The following is a 22,047-nucleotide window of genomic DNA, read 5'->3' as shown; positions in this document are numbered from 1 at the left end:
CCCTCGCTCCCCCCCCGCCCCGCCCCCGGCCGCGGGGAAACGAAACCCTCAAGTTCCCAGGGCTGCGGGATTAGAAACGAAACCGAATGCGTGGCTCACCAGCGCCTCCGGCGGCCCCTGCGCCCCGCGCCCCCAGCTGCAACCTCCTCGAGGCCCCCCAGGTGTGTCCCCGCACCAGCAGCATGCCTGGGAGCTTGCGGGAAATGCAGATTCTCGGCGCCCACCCAGACCTGCTGCATCGGAAACTCTCGGGCGCAGGACCCAGCTACCTGAGCTTTATCCGGCCCATCTGATGGTTCTGGCACGGTTTGAGAACCGCTGCTCTGACAGTCCTGAGTCATCCAAAGCTGAACGTAGCTTTGAACTTAGCCGGTCCCTTAACCTCTGGTCTTCTGAACAGATGCTTGATAACTGCGTGTCTTAAAACCCTGCCGTAGGTTCACTGGGAACATTCCAGCACCAAAATGGATTCTTAAGCTTTCTAAGCTCATGGCAGCTCCCCACCCCAATTCCTCCTCCCCCCTCAGACCCACATCATCCTCCTTTGTCAATTCTCCTTATCTTCTTCAAGCCTTCCCTGGAGTTTAGCTCATTTGCTTTCTTCAGGATGGGAGTGGGTGAAAGATGGAGGGGAGGGGTGGCAGGGTCAAGTAGACCAAAAAGTGGCCCCTCCCAGTGAGGGCTCTGTAGGGGGCAGTAACCTTTCCTTTTGGAAGGAGCTGGCACCGCACCTCCCTTCCCCTGTGCTCAGCTAACGAGCCCTGACAACAAGCCTCCTCCCTACAAAGACCCCTATTATTAGGAAGAACATCCCTCACTCCACACGAAGACCCAGGACCTGCTCCCTTTCCAAGTGCTGTGGTCAGGTGTCGACTGAAAGAAAAAAAAAAAACTGCACACCTAAAAATTGAGAATCACGTTTTATTGGGTGGACTTACTGAGGACTTACCCCAGAAGACAGCGTCTCAGATGGCTCTGAGGGACAGCTCCAAAGAGGTCAGGGAGGAAGCAGGATGTATAGGAGTTTCTGTAACAAAAAGCAGGTAGTCGGAACATCAAAAGATTACTGTTAATTAAAGAAAAACCAGACATCTCAAGTTAATGACTTCAGCACTTTTCTATGTATGGGAAGATGCAAGAGTCTGGGCTCATAGAAATCATTCCTTTGATATGCACCTTAACCATCTAGGGCCAGTATCCTCTTTTCCTCCATGCTGAATCCCCTCAGGATGCACAGTCTCCCGTAGCTGCAGTAGCTGATGGCTTGATGGCTGCAACATCGTTCGTCTACTGATATAGCAGGGGACATTCTTCACGCACACAGGGAAAGCTTGGATGGAACCAAATTCAATATGGTGGCACCCAAAAGGAGGGGAGGAGGCCCCACAGAGCAGCTCCCTGGCCTGACAGCTGCCGTGCTCTGTAGGGCCCACTGCTGGGGTCTGGGCAATCCCACCCAGGGTGGTCTGATGGGAGAACACACGCTTCCCCAATAATTATCCAGGAACACTTGCCTGGCTGCTTACCTGTCCAGGCCTCGGTTACTTCCTAGTTATAAAGAAGAGTGAAGACTTAACTCTGAGGAATGATCCTACTTCCTGAAACCACATGAGGCTCTCCCTGTGATTCCTGTTTGGGCATGAATTCAGAAAGAGCCACTAGCAAAAGTGAAAACTGGCTGGGGCCAAAGCCAGCGCCAGGGCCAGGACTAGGGGCAGGTGAGTGAGTGAGGTGCCTGGGGTGCAGGGTTTAAGGAGCTGCTCACTCTCAGTAGGTCAAGTGCATCCTTAATGTTGGTGCCCAGTTGCTTCACACTCCTCCCGCTCTTGCCTCCCAGCCAGGGATTTGGTACCTGCTGCTTCCAATATGCACATTAGATGGCAGTTCCCTCAAGAGCCCAGGGGCGTGTTTGGGGTATAATTGAATAATAACACAGTAATAGCTCATATGCACCAGGCCATAGTATGTGTTGGGTGCCAGCCTGAGAGACTAGCTCACCTTCACCACCACCCTGTGAGGGAAGTAAGATTGACAGGCCCATTTTACATATGAGGAGACTGAGGCCAAGGAAGTAGGTTACTGCTAGGCCCCTCGGCTAGGAAGTGGGGGAGCTAAGATTGCAATCTAGGCTTTTATTCCCAAGCCTGTGCTCTGTAGCACCTTCTCTCCATGCTAAAATCGACAAGATGCAGCTCCTGTTCTCAGGAAGCTCACAGCCTTTCACCTGAATTGCTGATGATTCTTTCCCTACTAAAGAGACATTGATGACTCTATATTCTAACAGATAAGTGTCAAACTCTTAGCCCTTGAGAATTGTCCTCCAGGCTCAGCACCCCACTTCTGCTGGCCTATCTGTCCCCCTGGGCTCCTGGAGACATTTTCCTCCCTTGCTAAGTCCCAGCGGCATGTTCCCTGTCTCTGCAGCTGCCCTAGGGAGCTCCTTCTAAGCCTGGGTCACACCTCTTCCAGCCTCCGCTTCCCCTGGCTTAGCTCAGGCAAAGATGCTTTGCGTCTCAGATGGATGTTCTAAATAGTGGAGCGTGTAGCCACCTCCTCGGTGGGGCTGTCACCTCGACAAAGTTCTCATCAAGCTTGGCACCTCCAGTGCCTACCACCCAGCAACAGTAGGTGCTTAGTAATCATAGGCTGAGTTTAACTGGACTGAGCACAGCCATCTCAGCCCCTGGGGATCCCACCATAGCACGCGCCTGGCCCTACCCTCTTACTAACGTTTCTTAACTCCATTAAAACGTGTCTGGCAAAAACACAGCATCCACAGGAGAGCATATCAGGGGCCAAACAATCACACTGACCCCAGAACTCCTGCTGCCTGTGCAGTCACGGGTGCCCCGGGCTCTGCAGGTCTCTCTGGTCCTTGTCCAGCCCTCTCATCACCTGCTTGGCCTGGCCTTGCAGAAGAGAGGTGAGCTGGTGCTTATGGGAAACCAGGCCCGACAAGCTTCCAGGCATGGCTCCCCACCTGCAAACCGGTGCATTTACTCAGACACCTGTGGGAAGCGAGCGGCGCCCTGTGCCTCAGGGTGTCCCACTGCACGGATGGGAGGGGTGGAGGTATTCCAGCGCGCTCAGCTTGGCGTGGCCCATTGCCTGAATGCGACGCCGCCTCACTATGCAAGAGCTTCCAATGCAGGGCGCTCCTCCTCCACCTGCGCGCTGGGCTTCTTCCCAGAAAGCAGCCTGCCTCCGTCCTTCTCCAGGCCTAGTGCACTTGCTTTCTGGGAGCCCCACGCCCCAACTCCCCTCTTCCCCAGGACCATGGCCTTGTCACACTGTCTTGGCCATTTTGAACGCCCTGTCTGCCACCACGCCGTCAAGGGCGCGGACAAGTTCGTGATGTTTGCTGTCGTACTTGGGGTCCAGCACAGTTCCTGGTACATAGTATTTCAATGTTTCTAGAATGAATGAAAGAATGATGAGTCGGAGGACTGGCTCTGGTCTTGCAGACGTGGTCCTCACGTGACCTCGGAGAGTTACCCTAAGCCGCTCAGTTTCTGATCTGGCGTTTCCCAGTCAATTCAAGCTCGGTTTCGGTTTCTTTGCTCCGAGAAAGGAAAGTCCAGCGGCCGCCACTCTAGAATCCAGGGGCGGGAGAGGCGGGGGCGGAGCCCGGAGGAGGAGGGGGCGGTACCGGGAGGGGGCGGAGCGCGTTGGAGCGGAGGACGCCGCGTGAGGAGGAGGGGGCGGCGCCGGGGCAAGGGGTGGCGCCTAGGGGGAGGGGCGGTGTTAGGGGTCCGCCCCCGGGCCGGCCAAGGCGTCGAGCCCGCACGCCGCTGGGTGCGCTGCGCTGCTGCTGGGACGTTGCATCAGGCCCGGACGCAGGTCTTCCGGAGCCCAGTGGCACGCAGGGCTGCGGGGTAACCGGGAACCGCCGGGGTAATGCTCCCGGGTCTGACGCTGCCCGGGCCGAAGCGCAGAGCTGCGCTCCCCGGCCAAGCGCCCCCTCAGTCCCGCCTGAAGCGCGAGTGTCTGGCGTCACTGCCGCGTTTTGTTTTCTCTTCTGTGCTGGCGACATAGACCCGGCTTCACAAAGGCTGGTTCCGGGGCGAGCAGTGTTGGCTTCACCTTGGAGCTTGTTAGGAACACAGGGTCCGTCCGTCACTCTGCTGGAGCTGAGCTGGTGGCCCTGGGACCAGGGTTAGTGTACATGGGGCCATTCCAAAATCACTTTTTCCTGGATAAGGGTCAGCTGTCTGTCTGGCATTCGTCCGGTGATCAACACTTGGTGAAAGTTTGCTTTAACGATGAAGGAGGCAACAGCACGTGTTCCCTGCCTTCCCAGGACCTCTCCCAGGGGGTAACAGGAAGTGGCCCAGGCTGTTCTGTCCACCAGTTCTTCAAATTCCAACCCAGGCTGCTCATTCCTCCTCTGCCTGCAGCTAAGCTCCGTGTTTTATGGAATAGGAAGCGGAGGGAGCCCAACACAGTATCTCTGTGTTAAAACTGTCATGTCTTGGTTATGGAGCACCTGTGGAGTGACCATGTCAGGCACTGGGCTAGTTTCTCTACACATATGATCTCTAATATTGCAAAAATAAATCAAATAGTAAATGGAGCTCAGAGAGATGGACTTGATCTCGGGTGGCCTCAGCCCGCCACGGCTTGAAGCAGGATTTTGGTTCCCTGTCCAGAGACTGAAGTCAGGCCGTGACAGTGAGACCCCTGAAATCCTAGCCACTAGACCACAAGGGCCAGTGGCCAGTGAAAAGGCCCCTGGACCGTTGGCTTTGTAGAAATAAATTTCCACAAAGAGGCGGAAAGTAGTGAAACAAGAAAAGTGTTTATTAGGAGGAAAAAGAGTACGCGTGAATAGGCACACACTTGCGGGCTCAGAGAGAGAGTTGCGCCCTAGTGCTAGTTTGAATCACTTACATGGGGCATTTCTTCCGGGTTTCCTCTGGCCAATCATCTTGCTTTGCCTGGCTCTGAGACCGTATTTGGTGCATCTCTTAGCCAAGATGGATTCTAGCAAAGAGGCCTATGGGTAGGATGACATCACTACTTTGGGATGCCGTCTCCCTCCCTTTTTGACCCCCGAGGAGCCTTTCTGTGCGTGTGTAGTCAGGAAGCGTTACCGAGTCCAAGCTCGCTCTGCTCGCATGCACGACAGGCCAATAAATTGGGAGACAAGATGCTGAGGCAAGGAATAGGAACTTTATTCGGAAAGCAGGCAGACCCAGAAGATGGTGGATTAGTGTCCCCAGAAAACCATCTTCCCGGGGTCTGGATGCCAGTTTCTTTTATAGAACAGAGAGGGGGAGTAGGTGAGGAAGTGAAGTAAAAAGGCCCTAGGTCTTGCAAAACATCTCCTGGTTTGGCCAGCCTTGGGGAGGGATGTGTTAATTTCTTCTTTTCTGCAGCCATCCACAGGTGGACAGGTCAGGGTGTCTCCCTGTGAGCTGACCAAAGTCACTGTGGTTTAACATTCAGGCAAGGGGCAGGGTTCCCTGAGGCAGGCCCTTATGTATGCCTATAGCTTTAGGCAGAACAAAAGCAGTGGAAAGCAAAGGTCAAAGTAAAAGAAACAGATCCAACCTGGAGTCAGATTTTGTTCTTCTCTGTTGCATTATCACTGCACCATTGATTGGAGAGAATATCCCTCCCCCACCCCACCTCCACCCCAGTGTGGAATCTCAGGGGAAGGGAGGGGAGGGAGTGATATGGAGCAGGGCACTGTGGAGCTCCTGGGCACAAAAGCCTTTCTGTGTCCCCCATTTCTTGATTACAGAAAACAGGTTTCATTCAGCCTCCATGACCTTCCCTGAGTTCCAACTGGGCAGGTTCAAACAGATGCTAATTAGGGAAGGGAGGGGTTGTGAGACAAGGGAGGAACAGTCAAGAGAAACAATAGTGCAGCCTTGGGGCAGGGTCCTGGTTCCCATCAAGAGATACACACAACAGTATCTTCCAGCTGTTTTGCAGATACTGAGACCCCCAGCAGGTGGGAGAAGTTAACTGTGTGCTGCCCACAAGCATGTAGACCCCAGACCTGTTGGAACCAGAAGGTTGGTGATGCTGATTCCCACTTACCTCACCACCAACCAATCAGAAGAATGTCCACCAGCTGATCACGCCCACTTTGAACCATTACTATAAAACTTCTCACTACCCCCTCCAGGTTGGGATACACAGTTTTGAGGGCATTAGCCCGCTGTGGCCCACTTTGCCTGGCAAAGCAATAAACCTGTTCTTTTCTACTTCACCCAAAACTCTGTCTTCAAAAATTAATTCAGTGTTGGGGTAGAGAAGCTGGATTCGGCTTCAGGAGGGATCGTATTCAAGCACAGGCAGATCCCCAGACTTTGATCAAAGCAGGTTTCACCTGTAGGAGCAGATCTGCAGTGCCCAGAGGCAGAGGAGAAAGGAAGGTCCCACAGGTAAGGTATGCTGTGAGACACTTAATATACACACAGTCAATGGTCAGATCATCTATGAAAACAGAAGTCTGAAAACAGAACAGGCTGAAGCAACCTGCCCAGGAAACCAATCCATTGTTAACAGTAGCCAACCAAGGAAGATAGCTTGCCTTAGGCCAATGTGTAGGAAGTCAGATAGCTATCTACCAACAATCCAGGAAGTCAAACAATAACTCCTGTAACAATTAGCCCCAAAGGACCGGGGTTTTTTACCGGGACCAGGTCTGTTTGCAGCAGAGAAAGAGTTTATTCACAAGGCAGTCAAGCGTGGGGAAGGGAGAACAAGTCTCAGACCTGCCTCCCAGAAGACGTGGAGGTTGAGATATTTATGGGATAAGCAGGGTGGTCTTAGAGTTGGGGAAAGGTGATTGGAGGTGGGGGAAAAGGTGAGGTAATCAGTGTCTTGCGCAGGCGCATCTGGGTTACATGTGTCGACTATGAAATTATTCAGAACCTAAAAGTTGAGCGTTATGTTTTATTCGGCAGGAAGTTTTAGAACTTCACGCCTGGGAGGCAGCAACTCAAGTAACCCTGAGAGAACTGCTCCAAGGAGGTGAGTGGGGAGCTAGGATATATAGGAGTTTTGCAACAAAGGACAGGTAGTAGGAACAAAGGATTACTGTTAATAAAAGAAAACTAGATATCTCAAGTTAAGGAATTTAGTGCTTTTATATGTATAGGAAGATGCAAGAGTCTGGACTCACTGAAATCATTCCTTTGATTTGCACCTCAGCTATTTGGGGCCAGTATCCTGTGTTTTATATCCTGAGTTTCCTTAGCGTTCACCTTCGGGAGTGGCTGCAGTCTGATGGCTGCTAGATGGCAGGTATTCTTTCCTTCCTGAGTTCCCTCAGGGCTCACCAGCTCACCATAGGCTGTAGCTGCAATTGCTGATGACTGTGACACCCTTTGTTTCCTGACAGGACAACAAATATTCCATTTATCACTGGCTTCTGCGTATTCACAATGGAGGCGCATAACATGATGGGAGGGTGGAGTTTTCCAGCCCTCTGGCCTCAAAAGGCCATATGTTGGACACCTGCACAAGCCCAGGTTTAGGGTCAGTGGTCCCAACCAGCCTTAGCTGGCTCACGCTGTACAGGACCTGAGCCAAGTTCCAGTAGAACTGGGCTATGTGTAGCTGGGAAGGTGTGCAATCAAAGAGAAAAAGAAAGAAAGGGAGGGAGGGAGGAAGGAAGGAAGAAAACTAAAGGGAGCTTAATTGGTGAAGGCAGTTTACAAGCTGAGGGGTTTTTACAAGCTACCCCCTATCTGTTGTTCTGCAAGGCAGGCTCAAGAATTCCTGTTAGTTAGCAGTTTCTGTCAAATCTAGGGGGGCATGGTTTCAATTTGGTTAATATGAAACTGCTAGGTGGTGTCTGGGGGGCTCCGAGGAGCTCTGGTTCTTTATGTCTCAGCACAGAAAGAATTCAGCCAGAGGCAAAGTGATAGGTAAGAAGTGATGCATTAGAATAGGACACTTGTGAGGCTCACGAGCAGGTGGGTGAGAGCATTCTGCGTCCCCAAGAAGTTAGTGGGCTACAGTTTTATGATCATAGGAAAAGTGGGAGGGGGAAAAGGCCACCTTCTTCCTCATTCTTGAGTAGGTGTCGTGCTTCCATCATCAACTCCTCCTCCATGTCAGGTGGGGTAGTTTTCTTGTCCCTACATGGTCAAGCCAGGACTGTCATGGCACAAGGGAAATGATGAAAAAGGCAGTAACATATGCTAAAAATGGTAAATCATCTCAGGTTTTAGTATAATGTCACTTTTTCCCTATATTTTTGTTTTTAGTGTGTGCAGAGGAGCATGTCCTAGGAATCATTAAGTTACTGAGCTCACTGTGCAGGATGTGGGTCTTATTCCACCATTGTTTTATTGTTTGGGGGCACGTCTCATGCTTCTGTTGCATGGTTTTGTTGCTAAGCAAGCATACTTGGTTTTGTGGTTAAGAAAACCTGCTTTCTTGGGCTTCCCTGGTGGCGCAGTGGTTAAGAATCCACCTGCCAATGCAGGGGACATGGGTTCGAGCCCTGGTCCGGGAAGATCCCACATGCAGTGGAGCAACTAAGCCCGTGTGCCACAACTACTGAGCCTGCGCTCTAGAGCCCACGAGCCACAACTACTGAGCCTGCATGCCACAACTATTAAGCCTGTGTGCCACAACTACTAAGCCTGCATGCCACAACTACTGAAGCCCGTGTGCCTAGAGCCCGTGCTCCGCAACAAGAGAAGCCACTGCAATGAGAAGTCCACGCACCACAAGGAAGAGTAGCCCCTGCTCGCTGCAACTAGAGAAAGCCCACGTGCAGCAACAAAGACCCAACACAGTCAAAAATAAATAAATTTAAAAATAAATAAATAAAGTTAAAAACAAAAAAAGAAAACCTACTTTCTTGATTGATCATTAACTTACAGGGGTCTCCCATACTTTTTTCTTTACTTATAATCCCCTAGTAGGATTAGCTATTTAAGCACCTACTTTGTCCTTTTACTCTGTCCCTATCAAATAGAGTCCCTACTTTTTTTTTTTTTTTTTTTTTTTTTTTGACTGTGTTGGGTCTTCGTTTCTGTGCGAGGGCTTTCTCTAGTTGCGGCAAGCGGGGGCCACTCTTCATCGCGATGCACAGGCCTCTCACTATCGCGGCCTCTCTTGTTGCGGAGCACAGGCTCCAGACGCACAGGCTCAGCATTTGTGGCTCACGGGCCTAGTTGCTCCGCAGCATGTGGGATCTTCCCAGACCAGGGCTCGAACCCGTGTCACCTGCATTGACAGGCAGATTCTCAACCACTGCGCCACCAGGGAAGCCCGAGTCCCTACTTTTTTGTCCTTACTTTTAATTTAGGACTCTAAAGAAAAAAATGTTGCCTGCCATTCCAGTTCTACAAGGATCAAGCCGTTCGTTGGTCCCCGTGGTTGCCCACCCACAGTGCACCTGAGGGGAATTCAGGATGGAGAAAAACAGGAGGCATACTGTGCTTTGGATATACCAGCCCTTAGAGAGTTAAGATACCTATCTAAGGAAAAATTTCAATGACCCCAGATTCTTGCATCTTCCCATACATAGAACAGCACTGAGATCATTAACTTAAGATGTCTGTCCTTTGTGATTAGCAGTAATCCTTTTATGCTTGATGACATGTTTTTCCCAGCAAAAAATGTTCACAAATATCCTGGCTCCTCCTTTACCTCTTTGGAGCAGTTTCTCAGAGCAATCTGAGCCTTCCTTTTTTTCCACTATAAAGCTTTCCCACTCCTCTGCCTGCCCGTTGAGTCTCTGACAAAATGTAAGCCCTGGTGGTGGGCCCTCTTGCTATAGCCAGCTGTGAATAAGTAACTTTGCTAGTTCTTGTGGACTAAGAATGCTGCCTGCCATCAGTAAACAAAGGATGTCACAGTCATCAGCGATTGCAGCCACCCCAACGGTGAGCCCCAAAGGAACTCAGGATGGAAACGAGAAATGCCCCCCATCTAGCAGTCATCCGACTGCAGCCATCCGACAGTGCAGCTTGTGGAAACGCAGGATGAATGAGAAAACACAGGACGCTGGCCCCAGATAGCTGAGGTGCATATCAAGGGAATGATTTCAGTGAGCCTAGCCCCTTGCCTCTTCCCATACAAAGAAAAAAGCTAAATTCCTTAACTTGAGATATCTGGTTTTCTTTAATTAACAATCTTTTGACGTTCCAACTACCTGCCCTTTGTTGTGAAAAGTCCTATATATCCTGGTTTCCCCCTCACCTCCTCGGAACAGTTTTCTCAGCCTTTATCTGAGATGCTGTCTCTCCAGGGTTGAAGTCCTAAGAATGTCCACCAAATAAAACATAACTCTCAACTTTTAGGTTGTGCTTTTTTTTTTTTTCATCAACATTCTCATTTGGGTAGTCTTCCTTTATTTCCACATTTGTTATGAACAAACCCCAGATCCACAGTAGCATTGGAGGAGGAAACAAGTGTGTGTGTGTGTGTGTGTGTGTGTGAGTGTGTGTGAGTGTGTGTGAGTGAGCCTGGGATAAGAAGGAAGAGCAGGGAACATGTCTATTTCTTTACTCCTGTGTTTTGTTCAAGGAGTATTCTCCATCAATGTAGGGATGGGTGTGGCAACGTCCAAATCCTGTTTGCTCCTCCTCCTGCTTAGCTGGACCACATTTCCCAGCCTGCCTTGCAGTTAGGTGTGGCCACAGGCCTGACATCTGCCCATAGAGGGTAGGAATAGTGATGTACACTACTCCCAAGCCTAGCTCCTGGAAACCTTCCTTGCAATCCTCACATATCTCTCTTGCCTCACCTGCTGGCCAGATGTAGAGGGTGTGGTGGAGGATCAAAGGCCACTGAGATGGTGGGGTCACTAGGTGGAAGGAGGCTGGTGCCCTAAGGGACAACGTGGCTCCGAACCCTGCCAAGCCACCTTGGATCACTGTGATGTGAGCAGGAAACACCCTTGGATTGTGTTAAGCTGTGGAGATCTTAAGGTGTTTGTCGAGAAGTTAGCTCCATGCTTTGACCTGTTGGAAAGCCAAGTGTAGTAGCTTTGTTACTGAACTCAGATTTGGCTGCTCACTGCTCAGAAGTCAATATTCAAGAGGCAAATATTGGCAGAAAGGAAAGTTGCTTTAATCAGAAAACCCAGCAATCTGGGGAGAAGGTGGGCTCATGTCCCCAAAACCAACTCTGAAGATTCTGCTCAGCCATGACAGTTTTTAAAGGGAAAAAGGGGAAAGAATCTCAGTGAATCATCAAGGCAGGAAGTCAAGCTCTGCATCATTTTCCATTGCGTGCAGGCTGGCTGACGCCTCATGATCTTTCTTCATATGTCATCTTGCCCAAGTGGTCTGCCTGCTGGAGGTAGAGAGCTAGTCATTCTCTAACTACATAATTCTTCATTCCTACTTCTTTTAATCTAGGGAAAGAATCAACAGGTCAGACAAGGTATTGTGTGCATTTAGCAGGAGAGAACAAACTTCTGTTGTTTTAAGCCATCCAGTTTGTGGTACTTTGTATCGCAGCCCCAGGAAACTCATACACCTGGCTCCAAGCATCTTCCCTGGATGCCTCACACCTGGGTTTTGGGGTCAGTCCTGAGGTGGTAAATGAGAAGCTTTGGTTGAGGCTGTGTATGTGTACACATGAGTGAAATGTATTAAACATTTAGGGGAAGCTTTGACTATACAATTTATGAAACAAATAATAAACATCAGATTTTATTTTTCTCAGAATTGATTGTTCACAACAGCATTTATTATATGAAGGGATTTGATTCTTACCTTCAGCTCTGCTACTATTTGTACATGTGACCCAATTCATAAAATGAGGGGGAAAAGCCAAAAAGAAAAAAAGTATGACACCTAAAGTGAAATCAGTGTTTTGTCTTTTAAATTGTCTTCTCATAATCTTTAGGTTCAATATTACAAATTTCTTTAAAATCAGAGTAACTTTGTGAGACAAGGATTCCCACTTTTGCCACTTTTATTCAACATAGTATTGGAAGTTCTAGCCAGAGCAGTTAGGCAAGATACAGAAATAAAAGGCATCCAAGTCAGAAATGAAGGAGTGAAATAATCTCTGTTCACAGATGATATGACCTTATATGTAGAAAACCATAAATAGTTCACAAAAACTGTTATAACTAGTAATGAATTCAACAAAGTAGCAAGATATAAAATCAACACATAAAAATGAGTTGCATATATGTAAACTAACAATGAACAATCTGAAAAGGAAATTAAGAAAGCAATTTCATTTACAATAGCATCAAAAAGAACAAAATACTTGGTAACTAACTAAGGAATTGAAAGACTTGTACACTGAAAACTATGAAATATTGCTTAAAGAAATTAAAGAAGACACAAATAAATGGAAAGACATCCTATGTTCATGGATTGAAAGACTTAATACTGTTAAGATGCAAATACTACCCAAAGCTATCTATGGATTCAGTGCAATTTCTATCAAAATTCCAATGACATTTTTTTGCAAAGATAGAAAAACTCATCCTAAAATTCATATGGAATTTCAAGAGACCCTGAATAGCCAAAAAAAAAAAAAAAACCATGAGAAAAAGAACAAAGCTGGAGGACTCACATGTCCTGATTTCAAAACTTACAACAAATCTACAATTATCAAAACAGTGTGGTAATGTCATAAAGACAGTCATATAGACCAATGCAATAGAACAGAGCCCAGAAACAAGTCCTTGCATACATGGTCAAATGATTTTTGACAAGAGTGCCAAGATTAATAGGGAAAGAACAGTCGTTTCAAAAAATGGTGCTGGGCAAACTGGATATGCATACGCAAAAGGACTCTTATCTAACACCATATACAAAAATTGTCAAAAAGTATCAAAGAACTAAACATAAGAACTGGCTGGAAGAGCTTTAGAATTGAGGGCTTCTCTACAGACCTAGAGGTAAAGAAAAAAAGAGGTCTTTGTTGGAGGGAAAAATTGCTGGCATTTTTGAACACCTGCTTTGGGACACATAGTTTGTAGAAATGGTTTCACTTAACCTTCCTAAAATTCCTGTGAGGTCATTAGCTTAGTTTGAAGAAGAAAATAAAATTAACCATAATCCTCCAATCTAGAGATGACCACTGGTGTGAATCTCTATGTTTTTAAAAAAAATGTTTTTCCTTATTGAATTTCTCTTTAAGACTTAACACAGCAATGGAGTTCACTGCAATTAGAGAAACTACAAATTAAAAATAATAATCACTCAGCCTCTTTTCTCCCCAGGGGCTGGGAAACACCATCACAGCAAATGAGGGGAAGCAGGTGGCATGACTGAATTTATCAGAAAGTGACCAGCTAAGGGACACCATTCCAAACAACCAAAGTCTGGATTTAAGCCATAGCCTCAGGTAATCTCCATCATTCATTGGTTCAATGAGATATTTATTAAGTGGCTACTATGTGCCAGGCACCATGCCAGATTCTGAAAATACAAAAGAATATGAACTGACCTTACCTTTCTGAGGTCTCATAGTCTAACGCAGAGGGGTGAAAAATTAACAAAGAATGACAGCAGTATTTAAGAATGCTGTAACTGGGGGCTCTGGGGCCCAAGGGCTGGAGAGCCCCCTCTTCACAGAGGACGAGGAAGACCTCCTGGTGGAGGTGACAGCTCTGTGGGTTACGGGACTTCAGATATAAACTCAGGTGCTGAGTGCAGCACAGTGAAGATGGACACAGACAGCAACAGAAAAGTCTGGCCCCAAATGAGAAACCACTTCCTGTACCAACTCCCTTACAATCATGCGCATAGCAAAACCCAGCAGCACTGGTGTTCTTTTGGAATTTACCCCTTTAAATGGGGGAATTCATAGAGAGCTCGCCGTGCCTGAACCAGCCGGTAAATTTTCTCCTGAAGCAATTTCCTCTTGGCTGTCGTGTCACCCTGTTCTTGAAGCAGCCAGGTATAGTGCTGTTTTTCCTGTAGTATCTGCATCATGGCTTTCTGCAAGTAATCACCATTCTCTCGGAGCATAAAATACTGAATTATGAATGGGATCTGGTTGGCGAGACGTTTGCTGGTTTCCTGGAAGAGGGGATAAGAAGGGTCAGCTGGAGGGGTCTGGGCCCAAGGCCTGTGGCTGCAGAGAAAAGTTCTTGGATGCATGCATGGTCTACTTACTGAGTCCTGATGTCCCGTCCACCTCCACGCCAGTGGTCAGTACCAAACCAAGGGAAAGATCGATTTGGGTCGCCCAGTTTTCCCTGCCCAGGTATTCCCTCTGGCACGAAGAACCCACCTGAAGGCTCGCAAACCCATACCACGTTCTGGACATCCCAGCCCTTCTGGGAGCTCCACCCCCACTCCCGCTTCTCCTCCCTGGAGAGACCTCCCAGCTGTGAACCCTGGGTCCCATGTGGGAGCCGATCGGGACCTGTGTCAGCGCTCGCCTCATTCCCTCCTTTCATCAGCATCTCCAGTTTGCCTGACAGCTGGACCCCACACCTGGGTAACTCTACTTTCTATTCGGATCAAGAAAGGGCTTCAGGAGTTGGGCTTCTTTGCAGTTTAAAAGCTACCTCCTTCTCTATGTGCCCTAATACTTTAGTCCACGGATGGAGTGTTAGAAACCATGAAGCCGTCTGGGTCGCAAAATCTAGGGGAAAGCCTTTTTCATTCCCACTTTGTGGAACTCGCAAGTTTGAGGCACTTCAAGAGCTGAGTGCCTTCTGAACTATGAAGGGAAGCTAAACTATAACCAGTCAAGTTAGTGCTTTGTTGTATTCTGATGATAGTAATTTTGTAATTTATGCATAGCACAAAATACAAAGAACTTTGGAGATGGAATTAATTTTGAGTGCATTCTCTGCTACACGGGAAACCTGATTTGGGGGCAAATTAAAAGTGCTTTGGTAAGATTACGATAAAACTATAATGAGATTATATATGAGTAGTTTTTCACAGCCAAAGGGCTTGGTACACAGCAGTGGCCTCTCCCTCTTTGCTCAGCTAAGCAGCTGTCAACACGGTTACCCCGCTCTCTGCTCGGCAGGAACCACAGTGCACTGTCCCTGTACCCCCTACATGCTCACCGAGAAATACGCATTCAGGTGGACCCAAATCTCAACAATGGAGGAAACTGAAGGCGGATCATGTAAAAGGGATGATTTCGACTGAAGATTCTGTGGAGGCTTTTCCACTGGGTTAAAAATCTCTTCTCGCATTTTGCTCAGAACCACGCTGTAAATCTGATCTTGACAATAAATCATTTGCTCCATCCTGAACTGAAGCCGGATCAGATTTTCTGCTGTTTCCGCTTGTTTTGTTTTTATGTCTTCAATCCTGCTCTGATTGAATAAGAAAGAGAAACATATTACTTCTCTTTTTCTCCCCCCCCCCCCACCCCCCGTTGTTTAAACAGCCTAGGAAGTACTATTATGTTGAACACGGAGTTAAAAATAATCCGAGGTCAAAGAAGGCCTGAGACTTTTAAATGGCGATTTTCAGGAGGTCCCCCTTCACCCTCTGCTGCCTTCCTCACCTGTCCTATCTTGTGACTCTGCCCCTTGCCTGTGCCAGGCTCACCTTCTCTACTGCCGATCTGTGTGTGTGTTTGTTTGTTTAGTATACGTGCTGCCAAAGGGATCACACGCCTGTTCTTTTTCTCTGCCCCGACCTTCATCTCCTCCCACATCCCCGTATTTCTGCTTCCTCAGTTATGGTTTATTCTACATTTTCATGCCCATCACTCTTGTTTCTGCAGTTGGCTTGAATCCAAGCATTCAAGAATGTCTCCAGGGCTAATGAGCACAGTGGGATAACAGCTCCATATCCGTGTTTCCCAGAAATCCTGCGACTCCCATGTCACCTACACGGTCAAAGGCATCCCGGGAAAGGGAGAGAGGACATAGTGGAATGGGTTCACTTCTTGGCTTTTGAGTTTCAAACAGACTTTTGTGCATTGAAGGCAGAGACAGTAATTTGAGAGAAGGGAGAAATTGTGAGCTTCACAAGGGCAGGTTTTCCTTCTTTTTTAGGAGTGTATGTGGCCAAAACCACGTACGTGACAAACCACACCACACCCCACCTTGCAGATTTGGGGCCTGAGAGTAGAAGCGGGCTATGCATCACTTCCCAAGAGGAGTTTCACGGGAGGACACAAGACCCTTGGTTCTGATGTGGCTCAGGAGAACAGGGTACAGACCCAGGGGGAGTGCGTCTGGGTGGGTGTCGGGTAGCCGTGCCCAGACCTTATTCATCCCAGGATGGCACAGGGGGCAGAGGCCCTTGGACTTTCCTCGGCCACAGAACAGCCTGTGTTTGCATCAGAGTGCTCTGCGCCCTGGCAGGGCTGGGGAGGCGTTCACGAGGACCAGTCCTGTAGTCAGGAGCATGGGGCACCCAGGGGACCAACCACTAAGGCCCAGGAAGGACACATACATCCTGAAAGCTGCCAGCCTGGAGAAATGGTGATCAAGGACCAGGCACGTCACCCAGCCCAGGACTCAGACACAGCCCCTGGGATAGTTGGAGAGGTGTGATTTGTTTTCCACCAACTGGCCAAAGAGGTGAAAGGAGAAACTCTTTTGTTATAGAAAAAATGACAAATGTTTTTTCTTGTTCTCCTGAGCCCGTGGAATGAGCTTCTGACGCATCCGTCTAGGCCTGGGTGGAAGACGATTTTTATCTAAGCCCAGGTGGGAGCCAAACACCCCTCTCTTCCCTTTCCTGAGGGAAGGGTTCAATAACTAACTTGCTAAGTGAAAACCCACACAGCTGTGGCAATATTTTAAGTCAAACGTATAAAGATTTTGGAGTAAGACTAGTCCTTTGTGCAAGAATAAGATTCAAAAATACCAGCCCATCACTAGGTATGGTCATCGCCATCCAGCCTATGTCCTGCCAGGCTGCAGAAGATCTTGCAGAAAGGGTAACCAGGTCACGTGCTCCGTTTCATTTCTCCCAGGCATTTCTCCGGAGCAGAAGCAAAATGACAGATGCTCCTGGAGTCACCAGCCCAGCAACCGTGCCATTATAACCCTGGCCTTATGTTTCCAAATGATAGTAAATATCCAGCTTCTTTCAAAGGTTAAACCCAGATAAATCAGCCAGTAGTACAGGCTACCAACAAGTAAGCTGTGGGCACTTACCTGGACTGTGTGATTAAGGTTGTAAAATCCACCAAAACTTTTTTGGGCTGTGTCAGTGAAAGTTTGCCATATAATTTCTGATCAAGGAAAGAACAAAGCATCAGTAAAATGCAAGCAGGAATGAAATGGGTTAAAGACACAGGGAGGATACATAATGATACAATGACCCCATTCTAGGGCCGAGCTCCCCAGATCTACAGACCAAGAGAGAAGGTGGGGATGGTACATAATCCCCATAAAGGGAGATGCCAAATGCACCACCACCCTGAGCAGGTCCTATCAATTTCTGGTCCTTTCCTGGGTATGTGTTCTCTACAGGGTTAGCAACAGACTGTTCCTCATACAGCGGCGTCCAGGCTTAGGTATGAGGTAGATGAAGTTCATACACACTCTTGTCCTCCCCCCAGATGGGCAAGCATCTGCAGGCTGTGTTTGGTAATTCCATTCCAATCTCTCCCTCAAGGCATTGAGACTATGGGAGGTACTGGGATGATCATTTGAAAGGCACTTATGAGAGTTCCTCACCAACGGCCTTCTGGAGTAGTGCGAGTGCTGGGTCTACCAGTTGTTCGAGATACTGCTTCATGATGGTCTCAAACGTCTTGTAGCTGACAAATCCGAGAAGTTCCTTGCCTCGATACTGCTTGTCATATTTTGAGACTTCTTCATGAATGATATTCTTAACTGCAACATAAAACAAACCACCAGGGTAAATTCTAATAATTTCATGGACATTTTAAAGATAGGGACTTTTCCTCAAGTCTTGATTACCCAATGAACCGTATGACAATGTTTCTAAACAGAGTTTTTTTTATAATGAAAAAAATATTCATGGTCTGATGATGCCAGTTTGAGAAATACTGACTTTTAAGAACCAAAATTTTATTCTATTCAAACGTGTTTCAGTTGAGAGTCATCAACCCAAGAAAGAAGTTGAATGTTTATAATTGGTAGGAAAAAAATCTGATTAATTAAATGAAAATAGAAACTCAAAAATTCTTATGGCACTTACAGCTCTCCCAAGAATACATCCAGACTACAGCTGGAGGACTCCTACCGTGGAAGGAATAGTGCTGTTTTTATCAAGTGCCAAAACAAAGATGCACACACACATGCGTGCACACACACACACGCACACACACACACGCACACACGCACACACACACCATGGGCACACACCCTATTGGCATTTGGGCTGCAGCAGAATGGAAGTTGGAATTCTGCCTGGGGAAGCAAGGAGTTTCTTGTCAAAGCATTGACCTCTCTGGTCTTGGATTAAGGGTGAAGAGGAGGGAAGAGACGGGGTAAGTGAAATTGCCTCGCCTCAGAGCAAAGGAGCAAGAAGAAAGCTGGAAGTAGGTGGTGGAATCGTCTTCTGTTGAATTGGTGAGGTCAGCGCACCACACTGATGGGTGGGAAGCTGTTATAGATACTAAGGGGTCCCTCGTGTGGGCACAGTCAGCTCTTCGCACACTTTTCATGTGCCGGAAGTAGCTTCTGGTCTTCGTAAACATGATGCTGCTTTTGCGGGAGCCCTGTCCCCAGAATTACCTTTTTGGGTATTGGCTGCAAGTACGAGTATCCAGTTTTTAAACTCCTCTCTGATTTTGTTATATAAACGGGACTCTTTCTCCTTTACAATTTCTTCTCCTTCTATTAACTTTTCAATGTCCTGATTAAACACCTTAATTTTCTGAAAAATGAGATAAAAGCATCATTCTGGGCTGTAATCATATTACAGAGCTGGGATCTGGGACAGCTGAGTGTGGTGTGGGAGCTGGGGCTTCAAGGGGGTCCGATGACCCACCAGCCACTTCATCTCCCAGGTGAGACCCAGGGAGGGCAGGGCAGGGCTCCCACAAGCCACAGGCGGGGAAGCTCACATATAGGGAGGGCCACCTCAAGATGTGCAGGGCCACCAGGAAGGATGCGACCATCTAAGGAGAAGCCAGTTTCTGTGTCTGAGGGTCACATGGGGTCCCCAGTAATCCTCACCTCAATCAGAAAGAACATTTTATCGGCTTCATTGCTGGGGATGTTGTCTCCACACTGGCGCAGCTCCTCTGTCGCCCTCTGGTGACTCTCCTTTAGTTGATTCTCTAACAAAGGGAGCGATTTCTGAACAAAAGAAGAGCAAACAATGAAACGCTGCAGCTTGATGAAATTAGCTGACAAATTTCTTAGGTGTATGGGCAGAGTCTCATTTGAAAACATTGAAGGGGATCCGGAATTTCTATTATTTTGTGAAGCTTGTTGAGATGGACCCCTGTTAAGAGCTCAAGAAGGGCTTTGGATGCAATGTTATGCACTACAGCTTGAACCGTCTAGTGTCAAGAATTTTGCAGTTCTGTCAAGTGACCAGGGCGGGTTGGAATCAGATGCGGGTCAGTTTTTGTTTTTGTTTTTTTGTTTTGTTTGGCTCAGTGCTTTTCATTGAGAGAAAAAGTATCCTTGTGCTGACTTTAAAAAATGCACAACATGAACAATGTGAGTTAAGTTTTATTTGGGGCAAAATGAGGACTATAGCCTGGGAGATAGCATCTCAGATAGCTCTGACAAACTGCTCCAAAGAGTTAGGGGGGAAGGTCAGTATATATGTGATTCTGGTGAAGGGGGAGTCCATGCCATCAAGCACATATTTTTTGCAGAAGGTTCTGCTAGTCTCGTGAAGGTTACTGCTAGTCACAAGGAGCAGACGTCACCATGAAGGATTTTAGTGCCTTTCTAGATATGAGGAGATGCCAGAATTGGGCTCATAAAATCTTCTGAGAATATCTAACTATCTGAAGACCTGTTCTGCCAGTTTTTCCCAGAGCACAGAGGGCATCATTCCTGATCTCCACCCTGAACTCCTTTCAGGGGGTGTCCAAAGACAGCAGCTGCAGCAGCGCATGATTTAATCCTTGTAGAAGTAGATGGCAAGTGCCAATTTGTAGTTGATGCTTGAATATAATGGAAGATTTCTTTAGTAAAATATTATGTTGGTGGTCATTTGAGCATTACAAACTGATAAATGGTGCTTTGGTAGAGGCTATGTCTGTGTGTCGCTGTCAGGCTGGGTACAGTCCTAAGCAGTCAACATTGCTAACAACAATTTAACAAAGAGGAGGAGCAGGAAGGATGCAGAGGGGCACCAAGGAGGGTTATCTTCGGGCCAAGCATCATTCCAAGCCCTTCACATCGCAGTGAAGCCCTGCACTGCGGTACAAAGCATGTGTCTTCATTGCCTCTTTTTCACAAGAGAGGAACCTTAGGCTCAGAGAGCCAAACTGCTTGATATCATTGCTGAGCTGGTAAGCAGTACAGCTCCACTTCACATCCCGCTCACCACCTGTACAGCCCGAGCAGGTAAACACTGCAGGTAAAGACACCTGTGTGAATGACGTTGGTGCAGCCAGCCAGGCAGGAGGAGCTCATTGAGATTTAGAGGCAGTTTGTGGATTAGGGTACCAAGAAGTTGATAAGGTCTCAGCCTCTCTTTCTCTCTCTCTCTCTCTCCAGTTTGTACTTGTATCTCTAGGCAGAAATGTAGTAATTTTTTCCCTGATATGTCAAATTATCATAATTAAGTCTTGATATAAATTTTTAAAGTTAATTTAAAATAGTACAAAACTTAAGTTCAAAATTTAAAATGAAATATTTAAATGTTGAGAGCTATGTTATAAAAAAATGATCAAAATGCAAAGTGTTTTTGCAAAAAAGATGTTTTTCTCAGTTAGACAGGGGATATATGTTTTAGACAGGGATATGTCTTTCAGAATTGTCTGCTGCAAACTGAGGGGATTCCACTAGACTCAGTGCTCCTCAAAGTGTGTTCCCCAGATCATCTGGGAGCTGAGAAAAGCAAATTCACGGGCCCTGCCCCCGCCAGACCCACTGACTCCGAAACTCAGCCAGGGGTCCAGGAAGCTGAATTTAAACAAACTTTCCAGGTAACTTTTGTGCACACACAGTTTGAGAACCACTGGCCCCTTGCAACCAAATATTCTTTGGTATGTGTTTTCTGGTTCAAAAGAATGCATTGTTTTTGCATGGCATGCATGCAATTTAGCATGGACTGGAGTCCAGCCCCTGGGATCATCTCTGCTCTAAGGGTTAATTTTCCATCTTCTCATGTTGTTCTACCTCATGTAAAAGGTTGAAGCAAGCATGACAAATATTCTGTTTCTCATTTGGCTTTCTGTCTACTGTTCTGATTGGGTGATTCCCATTTTTCTATCTTCCAGGTCACTTAGTTATTCTTTGGCACTATTCATTCTGCTATTCATTGCCTTGAGCTCAGCTTTTGTCTTGGCAAATGAATTTTCTAATTTTTCTTGGCTCCTCCTTATAGTTTCGAGTTCCTTTTTACAGTAATCTGCACTTCTGTCGACAGCCTTTCTTAGTTCCTTCAGTATTTTCATTACCTCCATTTTGAACTCAGTGTCTATTAGACTGAACAGGTCTGTTTCATTGTTTGTTCCTTTAGGGGAATTCTCTTGGTCTTTTAAGTGGGAATGGTTCCTCTCCTTCTTCATTTTACTTATGTTTCTCTTACTCTGTGAGTTTAGGAGAAATGATTATCTACTGAGGTCTTGGAGGGCTAATTATATGTGAAAGCGTCCTTGTGTAGTTTGTGCAGGGTTAATATTTTTGGTGCAAGGGCTGTTTTTAGTATGGATGCCTGCTGCCTCTTTCCTCAGTGTGTCCTGGCCATTATCCTCTTCATAGGGGGTGTGCAGATATGGCGGCTGTCACACGCTCCCAGAGCCCGCGACGGTAGGGGTGGTGGCTGCAAATATTCTCCTTCTCAATAAGCACTCAGCCACGGTTCCCCTATCTTCAATGACATCATGAGAACTTTGTGGTTGTCTATCTTTGAGAATCGGTGAAAACTGAACATTTATTTCCCATAAGTTTGAAGCTGGGAAAATGTTTTTTATACTGTGAATTGTTAACAACCTATTTAAAAATTTGCTAACTCAGCATTCACTCCTTTTTACACAGCTAACCTGGTATTAGAGTTTTCCTCC

General features: G+C 47.2%; 1 protein-coding gene across 5 annotated transcripts in view; it reads right to left on the bottom strand.

Annotated features, from left to right (window-relative positions):
- Positions 1-11,650: 11,650 nt before the first annotated feature.
- The window catches only part of MX2 (MX dynamin like GTPase 2), a 30,696-nt gene continuing 20,299 nt past the window's right edge, over positions 11,651-22,047 (bottom strand). For all 5 annotated transcript variants that reach the window (XM_059921599.1, XM_059921598.1, XM_059921601.1 and 2 more), the window contains 6 exons: positions 19,031-19,153; positions 18,587-18,728; positions 17,561-17,719; positions 17,036-17,112; positions 14,978-15,232; positions 11,651-13,970 (listed from right to left, as the gene is read on the bottom strand). In XM_059921599.1, the coding sequence (XP_059777582.1) occupies positions 13,731-13,970; positions 14,978-15,232; positions 17,036-17,112; positions 17,561-17,719; positions 18,587-18,728; positions 19,031-19,153 (996 nt within the window). In that variant the 3' untranslated portion in view covers positions 11,651-13,730. The remainder of the gene's footprint in view (positions 13,971-14,977; positions 15,233-17,035; positions 17,113-17,560; positions 17,720-18,586; positions 18,729-19,030; positions 19,154-22,047) is intronic.

The sequence above is a fragment of the Balaenoptera ricei genome, chromosome 4 (assembly GCF_028023285.1).
Source record: "Balaenoptera ricei isolate mBalRic1 chromosome 4, mBalRic1.hap2, whole genome shotgun sequence".
In the NCBI taxonomy this organism is placed as follows: Eukaryota; Metazoa; Chordata; class Mammalia; order Artiodactyla; family Balaenopteridae; genus Balaenoptera; species Balaenoptera ricei.
This window is presented reverse-complemented; position numbering and strand designations above follow the sequence as displayed.